Genomic DNA, 9,839 nt, shown 5'->3' with positions numbered 1-9,839 from the left:
GACGATAACAGAATTAATCTTTGCGGAAAAGTTCTCTGCTTATATTGAATGACAATCAATATTTTGTGGGAGATTGCTGTCAAAAATAACTATACTGTACATGAGTGCTAGTTAGTGCATGAAGGGGTTAAGACAATAGAGCTGGATTCCTAGACTCAGCTAGGTCACGCCCCACCTTCTCCAATAAGAGAGGAAGCAAAGCCTTCTCTTCCTGCTCTCTGTCTCTCCACACTAAGGAAGACTTGTCTATGCAAGCTGCAAGCTTAGAGCGCGTGCCTGAAGTTATCTTTCTGTATTTTCTACCCAAGAGTATTCTGCGAGTGTTCTTCTTGCTACTGGTGCATCTGATCTTTGGGATGTTTTGTACAGTAAGTAAAGTATTTTAACCTTAATGTGCGGTTGGCTCATTGCAAGAGGGGTAGAAAGAGAGGAGCGTCATTTGCAAGCAGACATAACCAGATAAAAGGGTCTAACATCTATCTTCCCAGGTTGCTGCTGCTTGACTTTTGTGAGTTTTTAAACTCTTCTACTGAGGGCTCTCTCCTGCTAGAAAGTGAGTTTAGTCCCATACAATGGTACCTCAGGTTAAGTACTTAATTCGTTCCGGAGGTGCGTTCTTAACCTGAAACTGTTCTTAACCTGAAGACCACTTTAGCTAATGGGGCCTCCCGCTGCCGCCGTGCCGCATTCTGTTCTCATCCTGAAGCAAAGTTCTTAACCTGAAGCACTATTTCTGGGTTAGCGGAGTCTGTAACCTGAAGCATATGTAACCTGAAGCGTATGTAACCCGAAGTACCACTGTATTTCGAATCTAGGCTCCCAGCCAATCTTGTCTTATTCACCCCACATATGTGGGTCATATTTTCCCTCCCACCTATGTTCAATATTTTCAGAGTAAATAAGGGAAGAGGAAATGACATTGCAATTCACAACATGCAATTAGACAAAGAACAAGGACCAGACAGGTATATCCAGTTGACTGGTAAAACTCCAACCACTTGGTATGTGGGCAGTTAAGAACACATAGTGAAGCACTGAAAGCAAGAATGGTACTAATTCAATGCATGAATTCTGGTTTAAATATGATAAAGCCCCAGCAGTCTGTATCATTTATAGTCTTGTTTCTTACTGTAGATCCAAAACCCAGCCTACAAAACTGGCAGACCATTTAAAACAGATTATTTTGGAATCGGTTGGAGAGAGCAGCTGGAGTTGCTCCATGGCATTTTGGGTCTGATCAAATCTGGATCTTAGTCGATGCTTCATCAATTTGATTGCAGCAGCATAAACCAAGAAGTGAATTAGCGCTGGATGTTGATAAGACATTTGATTGCACAGATTTAAAATATTTCTTGGTCTGCAGCCATTTGATTTTCTTCCTTTATGTATAAAATGGATCAACCACCCTAAATTATGGTTTATAATTAATGGCATGTTATCTGATACTCTGGATTTACAAAGCAGGAATTATGGACGTTTGTTCTCTCCTTTATTAACCTTTAATTAACCACATGCAAATATGGTAAGATCAGACACACAAATTGAAGGAATTAAAATTGGTAGAGAGAAACATAAATTGCAGTTATATGCCCTGGATGCTAATGCTGACAGATTCTTTTCATTGCTGAAGTACTCGAACCATTGAGATAATTTCCCCCATATACTGCCTCACTCATCTCAGGGCAGGTTTGGATTGAATTAAGCCCTGATATACTCAGTCCCAGGGCGGGGAACCAGTCAGTGCCCAGGAGACTGGGGCGACTGCCCTTCGCAATCACCAGTTTGAGTACAGCCTGTTTGTCCCGGAACTGAACTCTCACGGCACACATTCCCATAACATGGATGCGGCCCGCTGAGTATGACTGCAAGGTTGCCGGGAAGGGCTCCAGAGGGGGCAACTTACCCCTGGGGAAGAATGTCCTCGCGGTCTGGTCCGACACGATAGTGAATCCAGATCCGGAGTCCACCTCCATGTCGCACTGCTGACCCTCAATCTTCACCTTGACGTGTGCCTTGCCTTGCGCTGGGAACTGCACGACCCTCCCGTTGATCTCCGTTACGTAGTGGCAGTCCTTTAGAAAATAGGTTGCTGTGGGCGGTCTGCGATGCTCCAGTCTAGGGGCTCCTGTCGCTCCCAACGCTGCCGATCTACATACCCTGGCGATGTGACCTGTCTTCCCGCACGTCCGGCACATAGCATCCTGGAAACGACAACTCTTCCGCTCATGGTTTCCGCCACAACCTGGGCACCTGCCTCGGTGATCTTTGTGCACTGTGCAGGCCTGACGCACTGACTCGACCCCACGGACTGGGCTCTGGCTCGGAGTAGCCTCTAGCTCGTCCATGGCATGCGCAACTTCTATCTGTGGCTTAGGGGCCTTGCGACTGGCATCAAGCTCCTCTCTTTCATAATTCTCCGTGGCGGTGGCCTCCTTCAAGGCTGAAGCAAGGGTAACCTCTTCTTTAGCCATGATGCGTCTTCTGGCTTTCTTGCTGCTCAGACCACCAATAAACCGATCCAGGAGAGTCTCTTCCAGATTTTGGAAGTCGCAGTGCTGAGCGAGCTTCCGCAGTTCAGCTAGAAATGCAGATACAGACTCCCCAGTACGCTGCTGCCTCTTATGAAACTCCGTCCGCCGAGCCATCTTGGTCTCAGTAGGCGCCAAGTGGCTTGTTAGGCAGGCAAGAATATCCTTGAGAGATGTCTCACTTAGCTTCGCTGGAGCAAGCAATGCCTTGGCCAGCTTGAAGGTCTCAGGCCCACAGTAGCTCAGGAATGTGGCCCTTCTTTTGCTGGCATCGGTGATCCCTTGAGCCACTGCGAAGAACTTGAAGCGTTCGACGTAGCCTTCCCACGTGTGGGGCTCTGATGGCTGGAAGGGCTCCAATACCCTTGGACTCTCCATTGTCCTGTGGGCAGGGTCGTCTTCTCAGCTGGCCAGTGAGTCTTGTTCTTAGCTGCAATCCGGACTCTGAGGCAGGGCTGCGTTTAACCGCTCCTCAGCATTCCGGATCCCACCTTCGTCGCCAGTTGTTGTGACGTGGGGTTTGTGATTTCAGCCCTCTTGACATAATATGCTGGAGACAGTTCTCTAGTAACACTTCTTTATTATTGCAAACAAGACTGAAGACTGAGGAGGGGAAAGCTACATTTATAGGGACAGGGGACTAGCTAGGAGGGATACATTTTGGAGGGAACAATATCAGGCAATCACAGTCCTGCCTTTTGGAGGAAACCAATAAGACAGAGGATCCAAATACAGCAGCTTAAATGAACCAATAGTAGCTGTACCCTCTGGAACCAAAAGGCAGTTACTTTACCCTAATGCAAATACAGACAATACTAATACAGATATAAAATCCTTTGACTCAATACACAACAGGGGGAACCACTTGAAGCATCTGGTGTGTTGAGCTATTTCGATTGCTTTTGTTTGATTTGCTCATTGCAAACAGTTGAAAGTCTGTCAATGTTGATAATAAGCCTGATTTGCAATGGGGAATGAATAATTTTGATTGCAACTGTAAATAAAACAACAACCAACCCCCCCCCCCCAATAACTAACTAAACAAGATGATGCCAACTGAATATTTCCTAATAGAAATGGATGGAAATTTCATGGATGGAAAGACATTATCCTGATGCAACATGAGCTTCTTCATTTTCCTTTTGTGGATTTTAATCTCGGCTGATGGCAGAGCTGGTTTCTGCAGTCAAAGTGAGAATGAGCCTCATCTCGCTCCCCTGGTGGTTGCTAGGGAATGGCATCTTAACCTGAAGAAAGCTTTTAAAGAGGAGGCATTCTAGTTATTTATTTATTTTTGCACATACATAGATGTTCTTATGACAACAGGGCTGCAGGGTTATTGAAAGAAAAACACGACGACTTTAACTTTCACCTTTAATACCAGGAAATACAGGACATAGTTGAGTTTGTAGGAAGCACACCTTGCCTTGCATGGAGCAAACCCAGTAATATAAACAGTGGGGTTTTAAAAATTCTGCACAAGTGTAGCTGAAATGAAAAAGACATTGGCCATAATATAGAGATGAGTCAATGGGAACACCTATGGAAAGTTAACTGGAAATTTATAGTTACAGATAGGTAGCCGTGTTGGTCTGAACAAAGACATTGGATTCTTATCTCATTATACATGACTAAGCCATTTCTCACCTTCTCACCCCTTGCCTTTTCCTGTAAGACCTATTACAGTCGTTAAGAGTCGTCAACAGGCTCATCTCAGCTATCTGCCAATCTCCCATTCCCACCACCCTTCTGAGTAATACCCCTCCCCACCTTCTCACTATATAGAAGGATCTGGCAACTTCTGTTTCAGTGTATCTGAAGAAGTGTGCATGCACACGAAAGCTCATACCAAGAACGAACTTAGTTGGTCTTTAAGGTGCTACTGGAAGGAATTTTTTTTTTCTGGACAAAACAACAAAGGGTTTTGTGGCACCTTAAAGCGCACAGCTACCCCTCTGGAGATTTCTGGGCAGTGCTCCTTGATTTGATTCAACTTGTCAGCTAATGCTCAGATCAGCAAACACACTTCGGCCACAGACAGTTGGCTGGGAGCGCTCCTAACCTTGCACATGGCTCTGTGGTTTCCTGGTATGGTCAATTTCAATATCCACTGCTCTCTTCCTAGAGATGCTGCGCAGGCCACTGCTGGGACAAAGTGGGTGATGGAGAAAAAGCTGAGCTTGGATGCTGGCAAAACAGAGGCCAAGAAATTGCTCACCTGCCAAACCTGGACGAAGTACCACTCCCCCTTGAAGGAGTAAGTTTGCAGTTTGGGGCTGCTTCTTGATCCAAGCTCTGTCACTGGGGGCTCAGTGCCTTTTGCAAACTGGCTGGTTCGGCAGCTACAGCCATTCCTGGACCAGGAGAGCCTGACCACAGCAGTTCATGCCTGGTTACCTCAGGACTGGATTACTGCAAAGCGCTCTGTGTGGGGCTTCCCTCATGCTTGGTGCAGAAGCTGCAGTTGGGGCAGAATGCTGCAGCACGATTGCTGACAGGAGTGAGGCCGTGTCAGCATAGCACACCTGTGCTCAGAGATCTGAACATCTTGCCAGTTGGTTACTGAGCCAAGTTCAAGGTGTTACTATTGGCATAAGGTAAAGGGACCCCTGACTGTTAGGTCCAGTCGTGACCGACTCTGGGGTTGCGGCGCTCATCTCGCTTTATTGGCCGAGGGAGCCAGCGTACAGCTTCCAGGTCATGTGGCCAGCATGACTAAGCCGCTTCTGGCGAACCAGAGCAGCGCACAAAAATGCTGTTTACCGTCCTGCCGGAGCGGTACCTATTTATCTACTTGCACTTCATGCTTTTGAACTGCTAGGTTGGCAGGAGCAGGGACTGAGCAACGGGAGCTCACCCCGTCGCGGGGATTCAAACCGCCAACCTTCTGATCAGCAAGTCCTAGGCTCTGTGGTTTAACCCACAGCGCCACCTGCATCCCTTATTTGCTGACTATTGGCATATAAAGCCCTTAATAAACTGGGAATAGTTTACTTACAAGACTGCCCACTTGTGCCCACTCGACTGCTGCGATTGGCAGAACTGGCCTTACTACAGTTGCCACACAATACCTATTACATATTTGTAAGAACCCCGCTGCTTAGTGTGGCAGAACTTGCACGTTGGAACTCCCTGCCTCTTGAGAGCAAGCAAGCGCCTTCACTGCACTTTTCGGTGCCTGCTAAAAACATTATGTTTAGACAAGCCTACCCAGATATTTAAAAGTTGCAGGAATTTTAATCTCTTTTAGCATTTTAACCTTTGCATGTTTGAAAGTACGGTTGTGCATTTTCTTTGATTTTATTGTTTCACCTTTTTGCAAACTGCTTTGTGGTTTCTAACCATCAAGCAGTATAATTTTTTTACAAAATAAATAGTCATATACAAAGCACATACAGTGGTACCTCGGGTTACATACGCTTCAGGTTACATACGCTTCAGGTTACGGACTCCGCTAACCAAGAAATAGTACCTCAGGTTAAGAACTTTGCTTCAGGATGAGAACAGAAATCGTGCTCTGGCGGCAGTGGGAGGCCCCGTTAGCTAAAGTGGTGCTTCAGGTTAAGAACAGTTTTAGGTTAAGAATGGACCTCCGGAACGAATTAAGTACGTAACCAGAGGTACCTGTATTAAGCAATATCACCAACAGTCCACATGGAAGAGCCATCCTCAAACCAAAACAGCATAAGTAAAAACCCCATAGCAGGAGGAATCAGCTTCATTAGGTATCTCCTGGTGCACTTGCTTGGTTGCCCATTTGCTGACACTGATGCCACCAACATATGGAAGCATCTGCAGCAGAGGTCTGCTCCAAGCCAGTGCTTGGAGATCCTATCCAGCTGCTGATTGGTCTTGAATTCTGACAAAATCGGGGGAGGTCATTGGTGAAACAACATCACCATCTAACTGCCGCCTATGAGAAACTGGTTAGGGGTATTGTTTATTTCCCACTATTGCATTTGCAGATTAAAATATAATAACAAAAATCCACCTGTATTCTCATAATGCAGCCCGGAGTCTTACTATACTGGTAAACTTAGACAGGTTTAATGTTGCTTATTACACAGTAATATTTGGAGTGTATATAGAGAAAGATAATAAATGCTATGATGGTGCCAGGGATGATCTTCGACAATATTCCCGGGTGTTCTCTAGAAAGAAAGAAGGAAAAATACAACCAGTTAGGAAATACATTGCTTTTTCTTTAGCTCATCTACAAAATGTTTCTTTAGGACTTTTACAGACAGTGTTGCTTTTTAGTATGAGGAATGCGTAGTTGTTCATACCCATTTGGTCAGGGATGTAGACTAAATTCCCTCCGGGAAGCTCATCTAATATTTTGCTTCTGGCAAACCACATTGTTGGATTAATACTATTATAAATTAATATGTATGGGGTGTTAGGAGAGGGGTAATACCTCCGGTGGGGGACAAATATGCTCCTTTGGATGGTACGGTAATTTGTCCAGTTTTGGTCTCCACCCTGATCTCAGCTCTCACCTGAACTCAACTCTCACCTGTGGCTCCTAGAGGATAGCAACGTGAGACCACACCCTAGAAAAACGGCTTTGACTGGCTGGCTAAACCAGGGGAGGGTCACCAATGGATCTCAAACCCTCAGTGAATTAAGGACTTCCCTTGCACATGAATAATAATAATAATAATAATAATAATAATAATAATAATAATAATAATAATTTATTATTTGTACCCCGCCCATCTGGCTGGTTTTCCCAGCCACTCTGGGCGGCTTCCATAGAAACCAAAAATACACTAAAATATCACAGATTAAAAACTTCCCTGAACAGGGCTGCCTTAAGATGTCTTCTGAATGTCAGGTAGTTATTTATCGCTTTGACATCTGATGGGAGGGCATTCCACAGGGCGGGCGCCACTACCGAGAAGGCCCTCTGCCTGGTTCCCTGTAGCTTTGCTTCTCACAATGAGGGAACCGCCAGAAGGCCCTCGGCGCTGGACCTCAGCGTCCGGGCAGAACGATGGGGGTGGAGACGCTCCTTCAGGTGAAGACAAGCGCTTGAGTGGATGAGACCAATAGTGGGTCCAGCAGTCAAGATGGTGGTATCTGCACATGCTGTAGAGCAGTGGTTCTCAACCTGTGGGTCCCCAGATGTTGTTGGACTACAACTCCCATCATCCCTGAGCTCTGGCCTTGCTAGCTAGGGGTGATAGGAATTGTAGTCCAACAACATCTAGGGACCCACAGGTTGAGAAAGGCTGCTGTAAAGGGAAGAGAGGGGCAGGTGGGGCTTGTCAACCTGGGAAGGTAGCCTGTCTCAGAGAAGGAAAACTCTGATCCTAACCTCTGCTGCCTTGCAGGACATCTTTGGGAGAAGAAAAGGCTAAGGAGTAAATCCTACACAAATCAGGAGTGGAGTCCCTAAGACGGTTGGATGGCACCTGTATACCTCCTTCCAGCAACTCCTGCAGCCAAGCTGATGCCAAATGTATTGTTCAGCTTTCCTTTGGACCAGCGAGGCCAAGAGGGGAGTCTTGTCATCTGGGCAGCCTGGGACCTCCAGACACGCTGCTCAGGCTAGTGCCCTGGGAGGTCACTTCGGTGCTGCTAAGGCAATGGTTTGGCTTCACCCCCAGAGGCGCACTCCGTTGTCTCTTGAGACAGATGGATGCCAACAAATGAATATTACACTAAATGACAACTACTTGGTGTGTGGGTGTGGATCATGGTGGTGCCAGAAGAAAAAGTCTCTCTCCTGATCCCATTACCGACATTGTCAGTTGGAAAACATTGCCATTTCAGTTGTCCTCTCCCCTTACTCTTCCTTGTTCTCCACAAAAATGTCTAAAAGGTGACTTGCTTAATTCTGCGGCAGTTCATTGGCACCGTGTACATTGGGGACGTGGTTAATTCTCTGCCTGCTGCAGAACATAGTTGCTTGCTAGGAATTAAATTAACAATGTCTTGGCTGTAAACCAGTTGGCTGGTTAAGGTAAGGCTACAATCCTTTACACGCACATGCGGGAGTAAGTCTCATTGAACTCAGTTGGACTTACTTTTGAGTAGACATGCATAGCATTGCATTATAAAATTTTGGCTGTAACTACAGCTATTTACTCTACATCAAATACATCAACTGTTTGGGAAGTGATATACACACAGAGTTATCTGCAATCCATGCATATCCTGTCGTTTCTTAGGAAATACTGCATTTTGATGCCTCCTCCAGCCTCAATCCAAACTGAGCAAAAGAACCACCTAGCTGCTTTTTAAGCCGGCAACGTATACATATAGCCTATGTTTGCTGGACAGGAAGAATTACGTTCTGAGTGAGCAAGCTTGCAGTGGTAGGGGAAGAAGAAGACCGAGGCAATTTGCCATAGGGAAATAAATGGGGAATGGAAAACTGCAAGGGGACTCACTTGTTATATGACTGATCTAATGCATACAGGATTAAAATAGAATGGTTTAAGAGGACGCTTAAGGCTTTTACAGATTCACACATGCTCCAAAAATCATGCAAGTGTATGTTAAGGCTCCCACCTTAACTTGCATGGCATGAAAGCAGTTAAGTCTCTGTAGCATCTCACATATTGTGTTCACTTTCAACCTCAAGCACCCATGCTTTCGGCTTTCTCTGCAACACTGACGCTGAGGGGAGCATAAGGGTGTATATCGGAGCTGGCCCAAGACATTTTGCCGCTGGAGGCAAAACAGAAAATGGGTGTGTGTGTGTCCCCCCTTCTGCCGCCCTCTATCACTGCTGCCTCTTTTTCCACCTCCTGAGGCAACTGGAGGCAGTGAGGGAGAAAAAAAGGAAGAGGAACCAGCATTGGCAGCGTCAGCCATGCTCTTCCCAGAGGTTCTCCTTAGGGGCCTTCAAAGATGTTTAGAGATGCAGAAACGTTATGGACTGGCTGGATGCAGAGAAATGGTGGGAAACCCGGAAGGAAAGAAGGCTCAGAAGCAGGGATTGGTGGTGTGGCGAAGGTGAGTGGTCAGAGGGGGAGCAGATTGGGAAGAGAAGGTGTCAGAACCTGAGGAGGTAACATTGCTTGGTGAGCAGGAAGAGGCTGTGGCAGAGAGCAGTTCAGAAGCAGAGGCTGATGAGGAGGGGAGGCAAGAGGCAGAGTTGAGGCAGGCTGCTGAAGAAGCCAGGGAGTCTCTCCCTCCTGCTGCGACCAGCTCCCCACCCCGCATTTCTCCCAGAACCCACAGAGGTATGAAGAGGGCAGAGCAGAGACAGACAAGGCATTGGAGTCTCAGATTGCGTGAGAAGGCCTCAGGGGAGGAAGAGACTTAGGGAGCTGGGGGAAGGGGGGGACCTTCAGTCCT

General features: G+C 46.5%; 1 protein-coding gene across 5 annotated transcripts in view; it reads right to left on the bottom strand.

Moving 5' to 3' along the window:
• Positions 1-6,547: 6,547 nt before the first annotated feature.
• LOC308570356 (uncharacterized protein) overlaps positions 6,548-9,839 on the bottom strand; it is a 57,482-nt gene continuing 54,190 nt past the window's right edge. For all 5 annotated transcript variants that reach the window (XM_081165098.1, XM_081165097.1, XM_081165096.1 and 2 more), the window contains one exon: positions 6,548-6,679. In XM_081165098.1, coding sequence (XP_081021224.1) covers positions 6,565-6,679 — 115 coding nt within the window. In that variant the 3' untranslated portion in view covers positions 6,548-6,564. The remainder of the gene's footprint in view (positions 6,680-9,839) is intronic.

The sequence above is a fragment of the Podarcis bocagei genome (assembly GCF_964188305.1).
Source record: "Podarcis bocagei genome assembly, chromosome: 12".
NCBI lineage: Eukaryota > Metazoa > Chordata > Lepidosauria > Squamata > Lacertidae > Podarcis > Podarcis bocagei.
This window is presented reverse-complemented; position numbering and strand designations above follow the sequence as displayed.